At 44.1% G+C, this 23,443-nt stretch overlaps 1 protein-coding gene across 1 annotated transcript in view; it reads right to left on the reverse strand.

Annotated features, from left to right (window-relative positions):
* COG5 (component of oligomeric golgi complex 5) overlaps positions 1-23,443 on the reverse strand; it is a 330,757-nt gene that overhangs the window by 72,797 nt on the left and 234,517 nt on the right. The window contains exons 11-12 of the mRNA XM_026648688.2: positions 3,208-3,289; positions 315-519 (exon numbers count right to left, since the gene is read on the reverse strand). Coding sequence (XP_026504473.1) covers positions 315-519; positions 3,208-3,289 — 287 coding nt within the window. The remainder of the gene's footprint in view (positions 1-314; positions 520-3,207; positions 3,290-23,443) is intronic.

Raw genomic sequence — 23,443 nt, forward strand, 5'->3', positions numbered from 1 at the left:
CCCGGCGGCCAGAGCGCCGGGGGCAGGGCACTGGGGGGGAGGGCGGCCGGAGCCCTGGGGGGAGGGCGGCGAGCCCCGGCTGGGGCTCGGCTCGGCTCTCCCCGCCCCCCGCGGCCAGAGCGCCGCGCCGCCGCCCCCCTCCAGGTGCCGCCCCAAGCACCAGCTTGGGTGCCTGGTGCCTGGAGCCGGCTCTGGTTAGAACACTTTACATATCACACCCCTCCAGTGTGTTTTGCTGCACCATGCAGACAAGGCCTATGGCTCTAGGATTGTATAGTTATCTCATCGGATACAGCAGTTTGTGCTAAACATACTCATAATCCTGTTTCTTTTGCATGAAAATGTCATGTGTATCTTCTTCCATCTGTTGCAGTTCAGCAAAGAGATCTGTATTTCCACTTGCATTAAAATTTCTTTGAATATTTTGACTGTATTGTTGTAGGCGCTTCCACAAGTCATTATAAAGTCTCAGTAATTTAGGGTATTCTCCTTCAAAAGCTTGCTTCAAAAACACAGAAGCTGTAAAACAAAACAATAAACAGCATTCATTATGATCTTCCAAACTAGCCTCTTTGATAAAAATAAATAACATGGATCTTAGCACTTAAATCGGTACATTCCTATACAATAAAACTGACGTATTACTATATCTACAATTAATATCACTTTTGTAAAAACTATCACAGTATATGCAAGTGACAAATATAAGTGTCTAAAACACTGTAATGCATCCCTCCACAATCTGAACCTTGAACATAAAAACCTTGCCTTGTACAATAACCATCCCAGCTATGTTATACGGCATTTCATGACCAAATTATTATTTTATTACTGTTACTATTTATCAAGCGCAACAGTATGCTGGGTTGCATATATCTAAAGCATTTTTCAACGATAGTTTTGCAATGGAAAAATCTATACTTTTGTTTCATTTTCAAGGCACATATTTAAAGGGACACAGATAACTCGAAGTAGGCCCAAATCTTTAACAAACCTTAAAGTTATTGTTACAATCTGGTGGGAGAAGCCCTTCAGATTTAAATATCTGAAGTGTTCTGCTTTTACACATGCTACTTTTTTTAAAGAAGATTAAAAAACAACTGCACGTTTGTCAAATAAAGAATGATAACACGAGCTGAGAAAGCAGTGTTATTTTCAGCCCTGGAAATCATGCCACAAAAAGTGGAAAGTGAAACAAATTTAGAACGGTTTAAAAAAAGGTTGACGATATCTGTGCTCTGACAGCACCTGACTTTAGGGATTCCACCATCATGTTTTAGGTGAGTAGAAAATTGGCCCTTTAATATGGTGGCCTTCAGGGTCTGAACATATGCTTCAGTTCATCCATTCGCACCTTTACACTTCACCATCTGAACCATTCTTTTTACTCATATACATTTTTCATTTTAACCATTGTAAGGTCCATATTTTTTATTTCCATAGTAATTAGATATTTCATTGTGGTGAGCTGATGTCTGTAATAATTTTTCCCCACAGCACAAAAATAGGTGCTGGACTGTTATTCTTTTATTGTTTATACTTTGTCACACATTTATTTTCTTCTCTACGCCTAATGGCCCAGTCTTGCTCCCACTGACGCAAACATGAGTTTTATGATTTATGTCAGTGGGATCAAGATCTAGCCCCTACTCTACACATACAAAAGTAAAAAAACATAGCTGACTATTACAAGTTACTAAACATCTCCTATCCCTGGGGGCAGAAGTCAAGAAATTTGTTTGGCCTTGGTTTCCCCTAAAAATGTATGGGTTTTTTGCTGTCCCATTTTATTTCACATGCTGCTTTAAAAGCCATTCTTCCTTTTAAAAACACTTTGGTGAAAAGTGCTTCTGCCTTTAGTTTAAAAAAAATATTCAAGACTTTTGGAGTTCTTTGCACTTTTCAATGTTAAATATGCAGTTTTCTGTAAACAAAAATATTTAAAAAAAACCAAAATTGACTACATACTGCATGCATCATTGCCTGAAAACTCACATATACTGAAAAAAAACAAACAGCATTTGCCGCATAAACATCCTGTTTTCACCAAACTTTTATTTAAAAATAACTCTAACGAGTATAAGTAGCAAAACAGTGATGTTTTGATAATAACTGTGTTCTAGATTGCTGACAGGATAGAAAAGTTACCTCAATGTTGAAATAAAAATTGTGCCTCTTGCTGTCACGATTTTACAGTCTTAGGCCCTATCCTGCAAACACTTATGCACATGCTTAAGTTTAAGCACATGAGACTCCTCTATTTGCTGGATCACATGAACCTAGTTAAAGGTAACATATAAGACAAACTATAAAACAAAATAGTTTTTAATATAGTTGAATAAATTTCCTTCTGGAATCACCTAGTTACTTAGCAACTCCTGAACAGAAACCAAGCAGCTACTTCCTCAAATTAATAATACTGCTATAGAACACTGTAGGCCCAAATTTTAAAAGGGATATCATAACGACTGAGCCCACAGAGATAAGCATATGCATGTTGCACCTCATTCGTATGTACAGTACCAAGATTGGGGATTTTCAAACTTCACATGAGTGTAAAGGGTATTTTTGTGACTGCATCCCCAGTACTTAACTTTGACAATTCAGCCAGTTGCATGCTGCACTGTTATTTACTGGCAACAGTGCTGTCTAATGTTTATGACTCTTCCTTGATTTAGCATGACATTTGTACAGCATATTTTGCATGTGTATTCAGAATCCCTCACCAAGATTTACAAAAAAGCTCAGCTTCGCTTTAGGTGCATAATGCAAGTGGCCAGATTTTCAAGATTGCTCAGCACCCAAGAGCACAATAATAAAATAATTGCTCTTTTAATTAGGTTAATGTTTATGGTTTTGGCTGACCTATTCACTTTTGGCCTCTGGAATTATAATCCGTTATTCCACAAATTTCCCCCCTCCACCATGCCATTGCCAAAAAAAGGATATTTTTATATTGGATGATGAATGTTAAATAAAGCAAAGTACATATCTTCCTAAATGCACAATAAAAGTCTGGGGAAAAGTGTGATGATCATAAATACATCTATCCTCAGTTATGAAAATATATGTATGAAGAGTAACAGGAGAAACCACAGCTGCAGATCTGATAGCTGGAAATTACAAGCAAAGGTTTATTGAATTGACATATTTTCAAACTAACTCTAGAAGACATCACAAATCACACATGTTAAATACAATACTTACAGTCTGTTGCTATCTGAAATTGAGAGGAAAGAGTCTGAGTGACTGCAGTCCAAAATGTGTACAAAATATCTGACTGGCCTTCCTGGGCGGGGGGAAAAAAGAGAAGAAAAGTTCAAAATATGTCATAGGCATAAAAAACTGCATATATTACATCATAGTACATTTGCCAGAAAAAGATTCCCTGGCCATCCCAAGTGTTTTAATAAACTTCTACTTTGTATTTATTTTTTAGTACACAATATACAAAAAGCTGCAAAATATAAACATTATGGTCATCAGTAGGCGGGGCTAACTAGTGTGAGCAAACAAAAATAAATGCAGCCTTTTCCCTGGGTTTTGGAGGTCTCCTCTCAATGCACTTCTTGCTGGTAATGGGTCTTCTAGGGACAGGGACGAGGGAGGGCGGAAATAGTCCAGAACCTCCAGAACCTAATGGGAATGAGAGAGCTATTCCCCCTCTCTCCTTGTGAAGCAGAGATCTGTCCATACTAAAGCTTCTGAAGTATGATCACTCTGGTATAATTTCCAAGGGTTCCCATATGATAATTCAAACTAAGAGTTTGCAGTGAAACCTACAGTCCCCTCACCAGCAGGATTTGTTGCCAGGAGGGGATAGTGGTGTGCCCAGCTACTGCCAGCAAGGCAGACAAGAAGGAGGGGAAGCAGGCATCTGTTCTGAAGTGGTCAATACCTGGAGCTTTGGTGCCAAAGTGTCAGTACCAGGTGATACATGAAGCTCTGAATGAGCTGGTACTGGGACATGGCACCTGGTGCCTGAGTGGGTGCCAGAGGGACCCTTCTTGGGCCATCCTTGTCTATGTCAGAATGAGAGGATTTCTACATTTTAGAGCTAGAACCCGGCAAAGATGACCTGGAACTGAGGGGAGCAGCACTCCTTTCATCCACTGATCCCAGGCGTTTTATCAGTCACAGAGGAGGATTTCTGAGAGATATGACCCTCAGAATTATGAGCGGAAGAACAGACAGGAGCACTTTGTGAAGAAGACAATTCAGGATTTTCAGTCCCGACCATTCCAGGATCTCTCCAGCAAAGACAACTTCAAGTAAGCCTCTTTCACCTTGCGTGTTCTTTTGCAAATGGCATATCTCTCAGGAACATGCCTTTTACCAAATACCTGGTGTGCCCCGTATTAAGGGGCAATACAGCCTCACAAGGAAGACAGTGTTTAAAACCTGGGGTTCTTTATTCTCCCATAAAGGCTTGACCCAGTATCAGAAAAGTCTCAGAGAAAAAACATTTTTAAGGAAAAAATGAAACACTATGAAAGAAGTGATGAGTGAAGACTAAGGATATGGCTACATTACATCTTATTTTGGCATAACTTATGTCGCTCGGGGAGATATAAGTTACACCGACATAAGCATCGTTGTGGAAAGCACTAGGTCAGTGGAAGAGCTTCCCCTGCCAACACAGCTTCTGCCACTCGCGGGGGCTGGAGTAGGTAAACTGACTGGAGAGCTCTCTCCTGTTGGCTTAGAGTGGCTACATTAGAGAGCTCACAGCGGCAAAGTTGCATCAGTGCAGCTGTGCCACTGTAAACTCTCTAGTGTAGTTGTGCCCTAAATAAGTAACTATCTACAGGTATTCAGAACTATTTACACAAAAAAAGGGAATCATACAGTGAGTGAGAAGCTTGGACAGTCCGTAAGGGCTTGTTTGCACTTGACAGTTAATTTGGATTAAGGCAGGGTCTGAATTTAAAGCCAGCTATTCCTAAATAGCTCCATGTAGAGAGAAGCCCTGAGTTCCACTTCGCAGGCACAGGCAGTAAAAAGGAACTGAGGGGTGGATGGGTGACTCCATCCTTTATGACTTTGGTGGGAGGCACAAGGACACTATGGGTATGTCTACACAGCCAAGAAAAACCCAGGGCTGGCCCATGTCAGCCGACTCAGGCTCGCGGGGCTCTGGATGCGGAGCTGTTTCATTGCTGTATAGACTACTGAGCTTGGACTGGAGCCTGAGATCTGCGACCCTCCTACCTTGCGGGGTCATAAAGTCCAGGCTCCAGCCCCAGCCCAGAAGTCTATACAGCAATGAAATAGCTCTGCAGGCCAACCCCCATGAGCCCAAGTTGGCTGGCACGGGCCAGCCGTGGGTGTCTAGTTGCTGTGTAGGCATACCTTCAGGGCACATGCATGGCTCCAACAGATACTGCAGGCCAAAAGAATCTGAACTCCGCCAAGACTGTAATGCATATAGACAAGCATCTGAAGAAGCAGCTTAGAGTTGGGAACAAAATTATGACATTTTTTTGAAAAATGAACAATTATGCAACGGCATAATTTCATCATGCAAACACAAGGGGTGCTGATTTATTTATTGTATATAAACTGTTGTAACAATAAATAATACAACAATAGATAAAGATATCACACGCTCTACCTTGCACACAATCTACAGTAACTGTATAATGGACAATTCTAAAAATCATCAAAAAGTCCCATTTATGTGTTTTTATAATAGAGTTAGACAGCAAAGGGCTACATAGTGGAGTTACCATGAGCCTTGAATAAGAGGCTATGCATAGTTGCACTTCTCCAGAATCAGACTCAGACATTCAAAATTCAGTTCCTGTTTCCTTTGCACTCCAGGGGGCAGCGAGATGCTCCTGTCACATATGTGACACAGTTTACCAGCGTGGGGTAGGGATAGCTTAGCTTAGTGGTTTGAGCATTGGCCTACTAAACCCAGGGTTGTGAGTTCAATCCTTGAAGGGGACCACTTAGGGCTCTGGGGCAAAATCAGTACTTGGTCCTGCTAGTGAAGGCAGGGGGCTGGACTCAATGACCTTTCAGGGTTGCTTCCAGTTCTATGAGATAGGTATATCTCCATATATATGCATATTTATTACCTGCTCCTCCATGCCAGCTCACCTGTGTTAGCCCGTGCATAAGTGGGGTGGATTCCAGGGTCTACCCACTCCCAACCCACCTACTCGGGAGAGGGAGTAGCAGCTCTATAACAGTTGCTTCCTCCCCTCTGCACAGACTGGTGATGCAGGTAGCCCACAGAGAGGAATAAGGATGTGCCTTATTCATCCATGTTGCCCAGTGTGGGTCTGGAGTCAGCTCATAATTCAGCATTAAGAAAATAAATTCTTGAACAGATATTCCAATTCTTAGATATGGATATGACTACGTTTGGGAGACTTCATTTGTTTTGTCTGTTCTGCTCAACAGGAAGGACTTTTGTGTATATAAATTAAGCAACTTACTTGATACTTACGTTTGCATTTGTGTAAAATGTTTAGTCCCCTTTTCTCTAGCAAGCAAAGATGACCGTTAATATTAAGTAATAATTCAAAAGCTGTAATGTATAAAAATGTATAAAAATGTCTTTGGTGTGTTTTAATTTGGTACAAAAGTATAAATGTCAAACTGTTTATTTCCTCGTTTCACAGTTTTATATTTACCATGTGCAAACTGCTTTAAAATAAATGGTCTTTCATCACCACTAATATAGTAAATTAATTAGCTTTAAAATTCTCAATCCTAAATTGGAAAAAGATTGACAATGAAGTTTGTTAATTCAATTCTTAGTCTAAGGGTATGTCTACACTACGAGGGTAGTTCGATTTCACTTAAATCGAATATGTGGAATCGATATTACAAAGTCGAACGTGTGTGTCCACACTAAGGACAGTAATTCGACTGTGTGAGTCCACACTAATGGGGCAAGGGTCGACATTGGAAGCGGTGCACTGTCCCACAGTTCCCGCAGTCCCCGCTGCCCATTGGAATTCTGGGTCGAGCCGCCAATGCCTTCTGGGTAAAAAAATGTGTCGAGGGTGCTTTTGGGTAACTGTCGTCATCCGTCCGTCACTACCGCCCTCCCTCCCTCCCTGAAAGCGCCGGCGGGAAATCAGTTCGCGCACTTTTCTGATCAGTGACAGCGCGGACGCCACAGCACTGCGAGCATGGATCCCGCTGCGACCATCGCTGCAGTTGTGGCCGTTCTCAACGCCTCGCAGCTTATCATACACCTTTCCCTGAGGCAGATGCAGAGAAATCAGGAGAGGAGGCTACGGCACTGCCGTGAGGGCCTGAAGTCGGAGAGTAGCACAGAGCTGTCAGAAACCACGAGACCCAGCGTCCAGGACATCACGGTGGCAATGGGTCATGTGGATGTTGTGGAACGGCGATTCTGGGCCCTGGGAAACAAGAACGGACTGGTGGGACCGCATAGTGCTGCAGGTCTGGGATGAATCCCAGTGTCTGCGAAACTTTCGCATGCGGAAGGGGATTTTCCTTGAACTTTGTGACTTGCTGTCCCCTGCCCTGAAGCGTAATGACACCCGGATGCGAGCAGCCCTGACTGTCCAGAAGCGAGTGGCCATAGCCCTCTGGAAGCTTGCAACGCCGGACAGCTACCGGTCAGTCGCGAACCACTTTGGTGTGGGCAAATCTACCGTGGGGGTTGTTGTGATGCAAGTAGCCAACGCAATCGTTGAGCTACTGGTCTCAAAGGTAGTGACCCTGGGAAACGTGGAGGTCATCATAGATGGCTTCGCCGCGATGGGATTCCCAAACTGCGGTGGGGCTATAGATGGGACTCACATCCCTATCCTGGAACCGGACCACCAGGCCAGCCAGTACATCAACCGAAAGGGCTACTTTTCAATGGTGCTGCAAGCACTGGTGGACCATAGGGGACGTTTTACCAGCATCAACGTCGGATGGCCGGGCAAGGTTCATGATGCTCGCGTGTTCAGGAACTCTGGTCTGTTTAGACGGCTGCAGGAAGGTATTTACTTCCCAGACCACAAAATAACTCTTGGGGATGTGGAGATGCCTACAGTCATCCTCGGGGACCCAGCCTACCCGCTAATGCCCTGGCTCATGAAGCCCTATACTGGCGCCCTGGACACTGAAAAAGAACTCTTCAACTACCGGCTGAGCAAGTGCAGAATGGTGGTGGAGTGTGCTTTTGGCCGTCTCAAGGGGAGATGGAGAAGCTTACTGACTCGCTGTGATCTCAGCGAAACCAATATCCCCATTGTTATATCAGCTTGCTGTGTGCTCCACAATCTGCGTGGCTCTGTGATCCAGGATAAGGACCGCTGCATAAGATCTGTAACTGCCCTCCCCCGCCACAAAGTCACAGAGCTACCCCCCGCCCCCCACAGAACATGAAAACCACCTCCCAGACTGACCAGGGCAACTAGTGACTGCACTGTGTATATGTCCTGATGCTGGACCTGCCCCCGCCTCTGTACCCTGCTAAAGGTGACTGTCCTGTCCAATTACCAAGCCCCTTCCCCCCCTTCAGACAGACTCTCCTCCAAAAGAAAATCATGGAAACAGTAATTAACAGAAACGAATATTTTATTATGAACCACACATGAAACGAGGGGGGGGGTGAAACTTGGACGGGGGCTTGTGTGAGGTGGGTAGGAAAGGACTTTTCAAATTTTGGGGAATGAGAGCCCAAGAGTGCTAGAGCAGTCTGCAGTGGTTGACTGAAAGTTTTAACGGCCCTTGCCGCCCCTCCTTCTTTGGACTTTGGGTGAGGGGGGTGTGGGACTTGGTGGCGGGGCAGGGCGGTTAGAGATAGACCGCAGCGGGGCTCTGTCCTCCTGCCTCTGGTCTTGCAGAACATCCACAAGGCGCCGGAGCGTGTCCGTTTGCTCCCTCATTAGTCCAAGCAGCGTTTGAGTCGCCTGCTGGTCTTCCTGACGGCACCTCTCCTCCCGTTCCATGATTGCTCGGTGCATTTCGGACAAGTTATCCCTCCACTGTGTCTGCTGGGCTGCCTGGGCTCGGGAGCAGGACATTATTTCTGAGAACATGTCCTCACGCGTCTTCTTCTTCCTCCACCTAATCTGCGCTAGCCTCTGGGAGTGTGATGCCAGGCTGGGTTGGGAGACAGTCGCAGATGTGTCTGTGGGAATGGGAAAAAGGGAGTGAATTCCTGAGACAGATAAATGAAGTTGTGAACAAAGAACATAGTCTTTCTCTGTGAACAAGACCATGCACTGCACCTCTCACATGCGCACTCAGGACAAGGTCGAATTTTCGGACCTCGCCTTCAGTGCCTGGGGTCTTGCAGTGGCGATCTGAGAAGCGGGGCAGGACACCTCAACTTGTGTAGCAGGCAAACATGGTAAGCCGTAGACTTGTGGCTGCTTAAAACTTTAATAGTAGCACTGGCCTCCTTTCACATTGAAAGCAAAGCCAGTCTCTGCTGCCAGCAATCAGGCAAGCATGAACTCTGCCCCTGTCCCACCCCCTCGTGGCTGTCCCAGGGAAAGATCCCTGTATGCTGCCCCTCTCCTGCTTCCATCGCGTCGCTGTAAAGCAGTCCCAATACTAACATTCCCCTCCCTAATTCAAAGCAGGGCATCATGAGCGACATCACCCTGATGAGGATCTCGGACAGCGAGAAGGAACGCATGCTTAGGGAAAGCATGCAAAAACCAGGGCTGTATGCCGCCATGCTTTGCCGTGCAATGATCCCTGAGTATTTGATTGTCTCCTGGCGAGGAAACGTCTCGTACCATGGAGGACCCAATAAAATCGCTCTCCCCAGGAACCTGATGACCAGGCTTGAACATTACCTCCAGGAGACCTATGTTGAGATCTCCCATGAGGATTTCGTCTCTATCCCTGGACATATAGACCGGATTTTGGTGTAGCTGCACTGGCAGGGACTAAAGAGTGGAGCGTCTTGGGCAGCAGAATCATGAAAAACCGGACATTGTTAGATTTTTTTTAAATAGTTGGGACTAAAAATTTTATCGCCTAAGGCAAAGAAATCATGAAAAACCCATTGTTAATATTATAAATATTCCAGTTCTGTTAAAAATAAAAGTTTAGATGTTTAAAGCACTTACTGCTTGATCCTTCCCCTGATTCTGTGTCCGGGGTAACGGCTGGGGACGCTTGGTAGGGGATCTCGGTAAGGGTGATGAAGAACTCTTGGCTGTCGGGGAAATCAGCAGTGCAAGCGCTGTCGACTGCCTCGTCCTCCTCATCTCCTTCCTCATCTTCCCCGTCCGCTAACATGTCCAACGAGGAACCGGCCGCGGACAATATCCCATCCTCAGAGTCCACGGTCACGGGTGGGGTAGTGGTGGCGGCCGCACCTAGGATGGAATGCAGTGCCTGGTAGAAACGGGATGTGTGGGGCTGGGATCCGGAGCGTCCGTTTGCCTCTTTGGTTTTTTGGTAGCCTTGTCTCAGCTCCTTGATTTTCACGCGGCACTGCGTTGCATCCCGGCTGTATCCTCTCTCTGCCATGGCTTTAGAGATCTTCTCGTAGATCTTTGCATTCCTTCTTTTGGAGCGCAGCTCTGAAAGCACGGACTCATCGCCCCACACAGCGATGAGATCCAAGACTTCCCGATCAGTCCATGCTGGGGCCCTCTTTCTAGTCTGCGATTGCACGGCCATCTCTGCTGGAGAGCTCTGCATCGTTGCCAGTGCTGCTGAGCTCGCCACGATGTCCAAACAGGAAATGAGATTCAAACTGCCCAGACAGGAAAGGGAATTCAAATTTTCCCGGGGCTTTTCCTGTGTGGCTGGTCAGAGCATCCGAGCTCTGACCGCTGTCCAGAGCGTCAACAGAGTGGCGCACTGTGGGATAGCTCCCGGAGCTATTACCGTCGATTTCCATCCACACCTAGCCTAATTTGATATGGCCATTTCGAATTTAGCGCTACTCCTCTCGTTGGGGAGGAGTACAGAAGTCGAATTTAAGAGAGCTCTATGTCGAACTAAATAGCTTCGTGGTGTGGACAGGTGCAGGGTTAATTCGATGTAACGGCGCCAAATTCGACATAAAAGCCTAGTGTAGACCAGGCCTCAGTGAGTAAAAATTACTTTAAAATGGCTTCTTTTTACCAGGGCCGGCTCCAGGCACCAGGCACCCAAGCTGGTGCTTGGGGCGGCACCTGGAGGGGGGCGGCGCGGCGCTCCGGCCGCCAGGGAGAGCGGGGCCACAGCAGGGCTCACCGCCCTCCCCCCGGCCGCCGGGGGGAGAGCGGCGAGCCCCTGCTGGGGCTCGCCGCCCTGTGCTCTGGCCGCCGGGGGGAGAGCCGAGCCCCCGCCGGGGCTCACCGCCCTCCACCCAGGGCTCCGGCCGCCCCCCGGGTCGGCAAAAAAGCCAGAGCCGGCCCTGCTTTTTACCACAGCGACCACCACATAGACTTACAGACTTTAAAGTCAGAAGGGACCATCATCGTCTAGTCTGACCTCCTGTGTACTGCAGTCCACAGACCCTCACCCACCCACTCCTCAATAGACTCTTAATCTCTGGGTGAGTTACTGAAGTCTTCAAATCATGATTTAAAGATTTTAAGTTACAGAAAATCCATCATTTATACTAGTTTAAACTTGCAAGCATGCCCCATGCTGTAGAGGAAGGATCTCTGCCAATCTGACGCGGGGAAAAATTCCTTCCTGACCCCAAATATGGCGATCAGTTAGACCCTGAGCATGTGGGCAAGACCCACCAGCCAGACACTTGGGAAAGAATTCTATGTAGTAACTCAGAGCCTTCCACATCTAGTGTCCCATCACCAGCCATTGGAGATATTTTCTGCTAGCAGTCACAGATCAGCTAGATGCCGTTGTAGGCAATCTCATCATGCCATCCCCTCCATGCACTTATCAAGCTCAGTATCTTTTGTTGGCTCTCTCAGCTGAGGGGCCACGGATTGAGTGGGGTTGGAGAAAGACAAACCAGTGCAATGTTAGAGGTAGTCCCACAAGATCCAACTGTCCGATTCAGCTTGGTAAATCCTAGGCTGAAATAACATTTTTAGATATAGATATAGATATAGATATTTTGGTGCAGTCATTTGCACAACAGCCAATAGTATACCAATCAGGCATAGAGCCACCAGCTTCCATTTCTTCCTGTTGTGTCCCTCTGCCTTACGCAGGGGATGTATGGTGCTCATGGAATGAATCACGGCTATGTAGCAAATGAGGTTTTTACCTAAGATACCAAAATTCAATGGCATCCTATTAAAAATATAGAAAGAGAAACTGAGGAAAAATCTACATAGAGAATCCAAAGAGCATAATACTGTGTCCAAAATTTTACACTGATTTCACATCTACATTTAGAAAAAAAAAACAGAAATGTATGCCCAGTATAGGACCATTTTAGAACACAAACCTAACTATGGAGTCACTACCAGGCTTCCATAATACAGTAGAACCTCAGAGTTACGAACTGACTGGTCAACAACACACTTCCTTTGGAACCGGAAGTATGCAATCAGGCAGCAGAGACCAGAAAAAAAATAAAAAAGCAAATACTGTACAGTACAGTGCTGTGTTAAATGTAAACTACTAAAAAAATAAAGGGGAAGTTTAAAAAAAAAAGAGATGTGACAAGGCAAGGAAACTGTTTTTGTGCTTGTTTCATTTAAATTAAGATGACTAAAAGCAGCATTTTTCTTCTGCATAGTAAACTTCCAAAGCTGTTTTAACTTTTTGGGGGAAAAAACAATAATGTTTTGTTCAGAGTGATGAATAACCTCCATTCCCAAGGTGTTCATAACTCTGAGGCTCTACCGTATAAGATATAGCGTATCACTAAATCCAACACTGAAATGAGATGAAATATAGCAACTGATTAAAAGTACATGGAGAACTATACAGCAGTTTATGGCACAAACTAGAGAACAGTGTATCCTACTCAAACTGCAGGGGGTATTGAAGTGGGCAGACTGTAGTTATCAAAACTGGTATCTGGACAAGACATCACAAATTCTCCGACTCATGCAAGAAGTGCCACAAGATCTTCAATGACACAAGCATTCAGAAACCATTTAATTTTTTTTTTTTTACCAAAAATCTACAATTTCTTTTCTTACAATATTGTTTTCTTACCTACTTGTTTGTGTCTTACTGCTTTTCTTTTTTAAATGAGTGAAATCAAAGGAAAAAACTTAAATTATTAATTCAGTAGCTTAGAAAAAAACTATATAATACAATTATTCAGGTAAAGAGTTAATGGACATGCAAATATTTTTCTAAAAATAAGTTTAAGAAACAATTTGTCTGAATGCATTTCATTCAGAATGCTGCATTTTTAATCAAAAATTATTTTCTTTAAAAGAGTAACATACAGTTACGGATCACGGAGACAATTCATATGTATTATTTAAATAGATTATCATTTTTTAATCTTTTAGAAAGTAACCAACTCCACAAATTGGGCATGACTCAGAAGTGGGAAGGCTTTTTCTAGGTCAGCAAGAGAAAGACAACCCTGGGCCCCTTTAAGGATATCCTCTCCCTGCCTTTTTTCATCCCCCCACTTGTGGGCAGTCAACTTCCTCATGCGTTGGGTTTGATGAGAGGGGCTCCTTGGCAGAACAAAAGTGTACAATTTAAGCTTATTGGCTCCCACCCACCCTGCAGTTGGGAAGAACACCCCCACCGCTCCTTGGTAACTGGCATTAAGAGTAGGATTTGGGTTTGGGGCCTTGCTGTGGTCATCATACTAGTAGCCTTTTTGGACTGGGAAAGAATTTTTCCCTCACTGCCAGATTTGGCTTGGGTGTTGTATGGTTTTCTTCCTTCCTCTCAGCAGCCCAGGCCCCCAGAGGGTAGGTTAGGTTTTAAAATGTGTGTTGTTGCAAATTGGCAGGTGCCCAGAGCAGGTGCTTGTTCAATAGAGGGTCTGGTTCCCTGACAAACTAGAATTGAAGCGCAAACAGGAGAAGAGGTTACACTCCCAGAGCAGGCACTAGTTTAAAAGTGGAGTTTTATTGAAAGTAGTATCCGAACAACCAAACACACACAACTTGCACAAGCCTCACTGCATCTGAGTCTCTCTGCAGCACATGCCAAACTCTCCTGCTGCTGCAACCACACTTGCTCCCCAGCGCTGTCCCTTTTGACCTCCTCAACAGATCTCCAATCCTTAAAGGGACAGAGCACTAATAACTATAACCTTGGCATTCCCTTCTGAGTGCTGCAAAGTCGTTTCCTAAAAAGGTGGGGAACTGGGCTGGGGCTTCTGTCTGACAGGGCAAGGAGATAATCCCTTTTCCTCAAACACTCAACCTTTGTACAGGGGGCGGAAGGCAGTGGGGACCCACCAATGGGACCAGGTTAAAGATGTGGAGAGGTGGGACTGAGGACAGCCCTCCTCCAGGTGGAATGGATTACAAAGGAGGGGCGACCTGCATGGGATAAGTTATTGCCAGAGAGTTTCCCAGATGTGTTACTTAATAAAGTTATGGCCTAGTTAAACTACACTCCTGGCAACGTGTCTTCCTACAGCATATGTCAACCTGAACATTGCCAGGCCTGAATTTTACATACCACTAAGCACACAGTTAAGGTTCTTTTTATAAGAGGAAAATAATAGTGCGTGGGAGCAGGGTGGTTCTGACCACATTAGCTATGGAAGACAGAGCTGTGGAAGGAGGAGATACGCAAATAGATCTTGGAGGGACAATCCAAGCCAAAACTATAAAAAAACATTACTCAAGACACATACAGAATCAGCTTCATTAGATTACAAAGAACAACTTCTACAATGAAATGAACTGTCTACAGTGTATCATTATAGGTTTTCTAACATAAAATCCATTCCAGAACACAGATGTTAATATTTTTAATTAATTTATACACTGAAATTTAGAAACCAGGATTCCATTTCTTTCTTTGTTGAAAATTATACATGAGTGGAGAAAGTTAAACTACATACACCAGAAAAAAACCCTAATGCTTGCTTTGAAATCTAGTCACAGACAGATTAACATCTTGTGATACAATCCCCTGTAGTAGAAGCAGCTGACAAGATGAGTAATGGACTGCATCCGATTATCTTCAGCTCCGTGGCAATCATTTTCCATCAGTTTCCTATCTCTTAACCAGCAAACCTGGAAGAAGGTCACTATTCTGTCAATTTCTTTTCTTTGCCCAATGAGTAGGTTTTAAAAATGCAGGGAACACATAAATCTCTGTAAATTAAGAGGTCTGATTACATTACCATTGGCTGGTGTACAACTGGCTTACATGAACACTGCATGATTTGTCAAATTCCTTAAGTAATATAGTTTCCAAGAAGTAAATCATTGCATTAATGCATATAATACAGTGCAGTTCCCCTTTTCATGCAATCTATTCTTTTCTTCTTACAAAAAGAACTTTAACTGTATTTAGTGGCACCTAAAATTCAGGGATAGTAATATTCAGGTCAACATACACCTCTACCCCGATATAACGCGAATTCGGATATAACGCGGTAAAGCAGTGCTCCAGGGGGGCGGGGCTGCACACTCCGATGGATCAAAGTAAGTTCAATATAACGCTGTTTCACCTATAACGCGGTAAGATTTTTTTGGCTCCCGAGGACAGCGTTATATCGAGGTAGAGGTGTATTCATATATTTCTCATTATGGGACATATCTGAATCAAACTTTCAAAGCCTTATTCCTATCAACTGAAGAGCTATACATTGTCAGAGAACTGTATATGCATTCATTAAACAAGTAATTCCTGCATAAGCAATATTGTGGAAGGTTTACCATGAACTATACTGTATACACTCTGCCTGATTCTAATATAACACCAGAGTGAATGAGAAAAATACTACTGAAATAAACCTTTATGAGATCAGAATTGGCCCCACAGTATTTATTACTTTTGTTTTATAGACTCTATTCTGAAAAGAATGTGTTATTAATTCCATAAATGTTTTGGAGTATGCCAAACCAATTCTATATATTGAAAAGTTACTGTATTGTGAATATAAAAACACTGACTGTAATCTTCATCTATACAGTGGCTACTTTACACACCACCACTGGTGCCAAGAAACTCTAGTGCAGGCATAGCTGGCCAGGGGAGGGTCATCCCAGCACAGGAGGATCCTCCAGTGGCACAGGATCAATTTAGTGGCTCCTATGTAACCCCGGTAGTCAGTGTAAAAGGCATAACCAATGCTTCTCTGCATCTTGACAATCCCTAATTGTGGGACAACTGGAGTCACTGGCAAGCAACATAAATTAGAGGAGCCCTCCAACTGCTTTGGATTGGCCCAGTGCACAGCCAGTCAGGATTGACGAATTATAAAGGTACCTTTAAATGACACTTAGGCTACCACTACACTAGAGAACTTACAGTGCTGCAGTTGCCGCCGCTGTAAGCTCTCTAACCAGGGCTGGCTCCAGGGTTTTGGCCGCCCCAAGCAGCCAAAACAAAACAAAACAAAAAACAAAACAAAACAAAAAAAAAAGCCGCGATCGCGATCTAAAAAAAGCCGCGATGGCGATCTGCGGCGGCAATTCGGCGGGAGGTCCTTCACTCCCAGGCGGAGTGAGGGACCGTCCGCCGAATTGCCGCCGAATATCTGGACCTGCCGCCCCTCTCCAGAGCGGCCGCCCCAAGGACCTGCTTGAGAAGCTGGTGCCTGGAGCCGGCCCTGTCTCTAACGTAGCCACTCTAAACCAACGGGAGAGAGCTCTCCCATCGGCTAAACTACTCCAGCTCTCCTGCCAACTTAGTGCTGTCCACACCGGCGCTTATGTCAGTGTAACTTATGTCGCTCAGGGGGATGGTTTATTCACGTCCTTGAGCAACATAAGTTATGCCTACATAAGCTGTAGTGTAGACATAGCCCCAGACTACTAAATTACTTCTGAAAATGGGACATAGGCATTTTTGTAAATGTTATTCTTAGAGGTCTACATTCTATTTCATCATGTAAAGTCCAAGGAAAATTATCAGAAATTAGATTCCAGTTTCACCCCATTCCCTACCACTGCATTTTTCTCCCTCTTACACAATTTATAAATTAGACTCAGTCTCACAAACCTTCCTCGAATGAGTATTCCTTACTCATGTGAATACTTGCACTGGAGCCAATGGGACTCTGCATGAGTAGGGGCTGCAGGATTGGGTCTTTTCTCAACAACACAGTTTACATTAGCACACACATTACATACAAAAAGCTGGGGCATGGTGGAAACAACACTGGTTATGTTTAGGCCAAGAAACATAATATATAGTATGGGACAAATTCTGATCTCAAATACTTTGGAGTAACTAGTATGGGTCTTGCATCCACGCATCTGATGGCAGAAGATGACCGTAAAAGGAGGTCTCTGTACCCTCAAGTATACTGTAACTTTCTGGTATGGGTCATCATTCAGCAAAGCACTACTGTCTCATTGTTCACCTGTACTCCCCCATCTGTCTGTATCAAACTGTTGTTTTTTGTCTTATACTTAAGAGTGTAACCTCTCCAGGGTGGGGACTGTCTTTTTGTTCTGTGTTTGTATAGCACCTAGCACAATAAGTTCCTGGTCTATGACTGGGATACAAACAATCACACACCACAAAAGCACATCCTTAACTTTAAGCATGTGCATAGTCCCATGGACTTCAACAGTATTTCTCAGAAAGTTTAAATTAAGCATGTGCTTACTTGCGTCATTAAATCGGGGTTATAATTAGCTATTAGCATAAAGGCTTTTTCCACCTCTTATATTTTGATTTCACATATTGCCTTGAAAATTACTGCCTTGGTATTACCCTTGTGTCCAGACAATATTATTGTGCATCTTCCTCCACATTACCTCGTTCTTCCCAGACGAACAAAGAATGCTACATCAGTGAAGAATAATGCCTCCTGGCACTGTCCCTCAGACAGTGGTAATTCATCTTACTGCCCAGCATGGCTGAGCCTCATAGGAGCCATAATCTGGACATTTACTAGGATATACTTAGGCTATATCTACACTTGAGATCTTACAGCGGCACAACTGTAGTGATGTAGCTGCACTGCTATAAGATCTTTCATGTAGCCACTCTATGCTGATTAAATAGAGCTCTCCTGTCGACATAATTAAACCACCTCTAATGAGCAGCAGTAGCTATGTCTCCCGCCGACATAGCGTTGTGCACACTACCACTTATGCTGGCGAAATTTATGTCACTCAGGGTGTTTGTTTTTTCCACACCTGTAACAGTCTTCTCTTGGGGAGCGTGTCCTAGTGCTCACGGCTGCAACTCCTGACTGCCAAGGGGGTTGTGGGGAGGGGAGCCCGGGCCCTCCCATTCCACTGGGCTCTGACCCAGAGCCCTTTGGGCTACCAGTAGTTTGGCAACCAAGGCTGTTTAAGACTGTCCTCCTTGGGCCTCTTCCTCTCGTCCATCCAGCCGCCCCTCCCCCCGGGGTCAGCTTAGTCCAAGGCTTTCCCCTGGTGTGGAAACTGAAACCACAATAAGTACATCCACGTTCCACAAGATACTCCCCTCTCTGGGTGTCTCTGGGTTGGGTCCTCCCTTCCCTCAGGGACGGCCTCTTTGAGCAGCTGTTTGGAGTCTTAGGCTTCCCTCTGCTCTGCTGGAGCTGTGGGCTGCAAGTCTGCTCACCTCAGCTCTGCCACCCAAATGAGCTAATTCCCTGCCTTTTAATTCCTCCATCAGATGGAGCATTTGCATCAGGTGTGGCAGGGCGGAGCTGGCTGAGCCCAAAATAATCCCTTAACACCTTGTTGCCCAGTGTGTGGTTTGTACACCCCATCACAACACCCTTGAGCTACATAAGTTTTGCCGACATAAGCAGTAGTGCAGACATGGTCTTAGAGCAAGCAATACTGTAAATTAACGTTATCTGAAGTAAATCTCTTTATTGTAAAACAAGATGATGGAGTCCTTCCCTGGAGACTGTACCTTGATGCAGTGGGAAGTCCAATGACCCTGAGAGCTAAGCCAGTGGTAATTTAACTCCTCACAGTGTCACCCAAGCCAGACATGTCAAAATTAGTGACCAGACGAAAAGCAGTCCATATGTCCTCCAAGTTGGGGGTTGAACGATAGGCCAACAACTTATCTTTGTAAAAATGTTGTGCTACAGAAATACAAGATAGCCATTCTGGCAAATAGCATGATAGAGAGAGATGGCAGGGCATTCTTCAGGTCCTAAGTCAGTGGTTCTCAACCAGGGGTACACGTACAGGGTCTTCCAGGGGTACATCGACTCATCTAGATATTTGCCTAGTTTTACAACAGGTTACATAAAAAGCACTAGCGAAGTCACTACAAATTCAAATTTCATACAGACAATGATTTGTTTATACTGCTCTGTATACTATAAACTGAAATGTAAGTACAATATTTATATTCCAATTGATTTATTTGATAATTATATGGTAAAAGTGAGGAAGTAAGCAATTTTGCAGTAATAGTGTGCTGTGACATTTATCTATTTTTATGTCTGATTTTATACATTTTTAAGTGGGGTGAAACTTGGGAGTACACAAGACAAATCAGACTCTTGAAAGGGGTACAGTAGTCTGGAAAGGTTGAGAACCACTGTCCTAAGTGACATGACAGCATGGGAAGGATTCAGATTCAGAAGATGGAGTATTAGTTTATATTTTAGTATGACAACAGAAACAATAAGAACATTTTAAAGATACATCTGGACATTATATAAAATTCTCCTTTTGACAGTCTTCATTATTACAATACAATGTATTGTAGATAGACTGAAATAAGTCTGTTCCTTTTATAGTTGGGAGTCATATTAGTATTGTAGTTGCTCAAATCAACTGCAGACTCCACATTTAGCTTAACGCTGCCTACTCAGAGGATTACAAGATTATTTTAGATGGTATGTACTGCACGCTGGTAAAATCCAAGTGATAAAACTGCATTCCCACATGCTCTTATGAAACTGGCTTGATTCCATAGCTCAAAAAGTATAACCCATTTTTCAGTAGACAGCTTTTGAAGTGTCAATAAATTGCTGAACACCAGTGTCATAGAAGCAAAGATGTTTAAAGTTCTGCAGCCCCCACTACCATACAATAATATTAAGTATGACAAACTGGTTTAAAGTTAGCTTTGAACACAAAATCAGAACAGCTTACCTAATTTAAAAAAACCCCATATATAAACTACTAATTAACTTTGATAATTACTGAAATGCAATCTCTAGAGCTCTGTTCTTAATATATCAAGTTAGTATTTTATATCAAATCCAGATTAAAGAAATGAGAATGAAAGAGTACCACTATATTCAGTATTAGAGGGTACCGAAAACATAAGATTTATTTTTTACGAGTTTGTCTTCATTACATCCTGAATAGCAGAGCCACTCATGACGGCAAGTTCAGAACTTAATGAGTACAATAACCTCCCATCTGTGAATTATCAGATTTGTGTGTATTTAACATTGCTATTCTAACATCAAAATACCATACCCACTCTGATATGCTACTCCCAAGCAAGTTCTCACTTCACAACCATCCCCCCACAATTTATTTTTCCTGTGAAAACTTTGATATTTTGACTAGGATATGAAAAACATCTTTATTGTCAAGTCTCTTTGAAATGTAAAACAATACAGAGAATATATGCTATTTTCTGCAGGCTCGTGGAATAAGGCTTTGCATACTGATGCACACAATGTTCTCCATCTGTAGTCAAAAGCCTGGCATATAGAAAGACAGATTTGAGAACATCACTCGGAAAACTGAAGATATTTAAAGTACAACCTAAATATTTTTTCCACCAATAAAGCAAGAGTGCAAGTGATTTAATAATTCTGTACAGCAAGACCTCATGGGACTGAACTAAGGAAAATCCATTTGCACTATTTCTATAGCAACATAATTGCCAAATGTTAGACTATGAACAAAAGCTATCATTTTCAGTACTACAATTCATCAGTACAGAAACAGACTAATGCAAAACGTGTTCTGAATAAACCCTTGATATCTTCTACAAGTAATCAGGATTAAACTACAAAAAAGATTAGTGCATTTAAATTTCTGATGTTATCTACATTATATATTGCAGGTAAATTTATTCAATAAACACCACCATGATTTTTTAAAAGAAATCTTTCCTTTACTACAGGGCACAGAATTTCATTACACTGAGTCTGATCACTTTAAGCCGAAGGTATAATGGTTTCTAGATTTCCAGCAGCAGTGCAAAATTAAAAAGGGTGTTTTTATGCAACTGAAAAAGTAATTAAAACTGTTTTTAAAATAAAACTTCCTGAACTAGAAAATAAAGGTTAAGAGCATATAGTTTTGAAACTCACCATTAGAACACTTAGGTGATTCCTAAGAAAATCTATTTCCAAGCAGTACAAATAATAAGTTCTTAAATAATGTCCTGTGTCTTTTAAGTGCTTCAAAAACATTAATCCTCTCATACCTATGAAAGATAAGTATAAACTGTAAAAAAATAAATCTAATGCTTCAGAAAGTCAGTGGCCACCCAAGAGACTAACATTTTCTTGTACCCAGAAAACAGGTCCAGCATTGGCAGCAGTGTAAGGTTTCTTACACGCTTCTAATATGCTTTCACCTTGATCTTGAGGGGGAAAAAAACTTACCTTTCATAACTGTTGTTCTTCGAGATGTGTTGCTCATGTCCATTGCATTCTAGGTGTGTGCATGCCCACGTGCACAGCTGTCAGAGATTTTTGCCTTGGCGGTATCCGTAGGGTTGGCAGTGGCACCCTCTGGAGTGCTGCACTTATGCATCGGTATATTAGGTGCCGCCAGCCCTACACTCTCTCAGGTCCTTCTTGCCAGCAACACTGACAGAGGGGTAGGAGTGCGGGTAATGGAATGGATATGAGCAACATATCTCGAAGAACAACAGTTACGAAAGGTAGATAACCATTTTTTTTTTCTTCGAGTGCTTTTTTGTTGTTGCTTCGATTCCATTCTAGGTGACTCACAAGCAGTATCCACGGAGGTGGGCTCAGAGTTCACAGCCGTGCGGCTTGCAACACTACTCTACCGAAACCAGCGTCGTCTCAAGCCTACTGGGTAAGGGCATAACGAAACATGCATGTGTGAATGGACGACCAGGTAGTGGTCCTGCAGATACCTTGAATTGGCAGTTGGGCTAGGAAGGCCGCCGCCAAGGCTTGCACCTTAGTCGAGTGGGTGGCTACAATCGCCGGTGGAGGTACTTTTGCCTGCTTATAACAAAACCAGATGCAGGCAGTAATCCATGATGAAATTCTCTGGGCAGACACCAAAAGATCTTTCATCCTGTCTACCACCACGACAAATAACTGTGTCAACTTCTGGAATGGCTTGATCCTTTCAATGTAAAAGGCCAGTGCTCTCCTGATGTCCAGAGAGTGTAATCTACGCTCCTCCTCTGACTCATGAGGCTTTGGGAAGAAGATGGGCAAGAATATGTCCTGGCTCATATGAAACTGTGAAACAACCTTGGGCAGGAAAGCTGGGTGCAGCTTCAGCTGGACCTTGTCTTTGAAAAACGCCATATATGGCGGCTCCGAGGTTAGTGCCCTAATTTCAGAGACCCTGCGGGCAGATATTATCACCACTAAGAATGAGACCTTCCAGGAGAGTAGTAGAAGAGAACAGGAAGCCAAGGGCTTGAAGCGGGGGCCCATGAGCTGTGCCAGCACGAGATTCAGGTCCCCAGAAGGGACTGGATCCCAGATATGGGGATAGAGTCATTCCAGACCTTTCAAAAACCGGACCGTCGTGTCATAAGCGAAGATCAACCTGCCCTAGAATGGAGGGTGAAAGGCTGAAATAGCGGCCAAGCGGACCTTAATTGATGAAAGAGAAAAGCCCTGGAGCTTGAGATGCAGAAGGTAGTCCAGGATCAACTGCAGCGAGCGTGCTCGGGCCAAATACCCTGGTCCAAGGCCCAGCACGTGAATCATTTCCACTTGGCCAGGTAGGTCACCCTGGTGGAGGGCTTCCTGCTGCCCAACAGGACTTGCTGGACACGGGCTGGGCACTCCTGCTCTTGCACATTCAACCACGCAGCAGCCAAGCTGTCAGGTGCAGCACTCACTGCCAAGTCTGGGTGCAGAAGACTGCCGTGTTCTGAGACAGCAGATCCGGCCAGAGCGTCAGCTGCAGTGTGGTCACCATCGAGAGGTCCAACAGAGCGCTGAACTAGTGTTGGCGAGGCCAAGCCAGGGCTATCAGTATTACCTTTGCCCTGTCTTGTTTGATCTTCATTAGAACCCTGTGGATTAATGGCACCAGAGGGAATGTGTACATCAGAGCCCCCGACCGTAGGAGTAAAAAGGCATCTGACAGGGAGCCTCTCTTGATCCCCCGAATCGAGCAGAACACGTGGTATTTCCTGTTCTGACAAGACGCGAATAAGTCCACTCGGGGAGTTCCCCACTTCTGGAAGATCACACTGACCACACCCAGATGGAGTGACCATTCTTGGTGAGATGAGACCTGCTGAGATGGTTTGCTAACAGGTTCCT

This window comes from Terrapene carolina, unplaced genomic scaffold, assembly GCF_002925995.2.
Source record: "Terrapene carolina triunguis isolate 2854851 unplaced genomic scaffold, T_m_triunguis-2.0 Scaffold68, whole genome shotgun sequence".
Classification (NCBI taxonomy): Eukaryota; Metazoa; Chordata; order Testudines; family Emydidae; genus Terrapene; species Terrapene triunguis.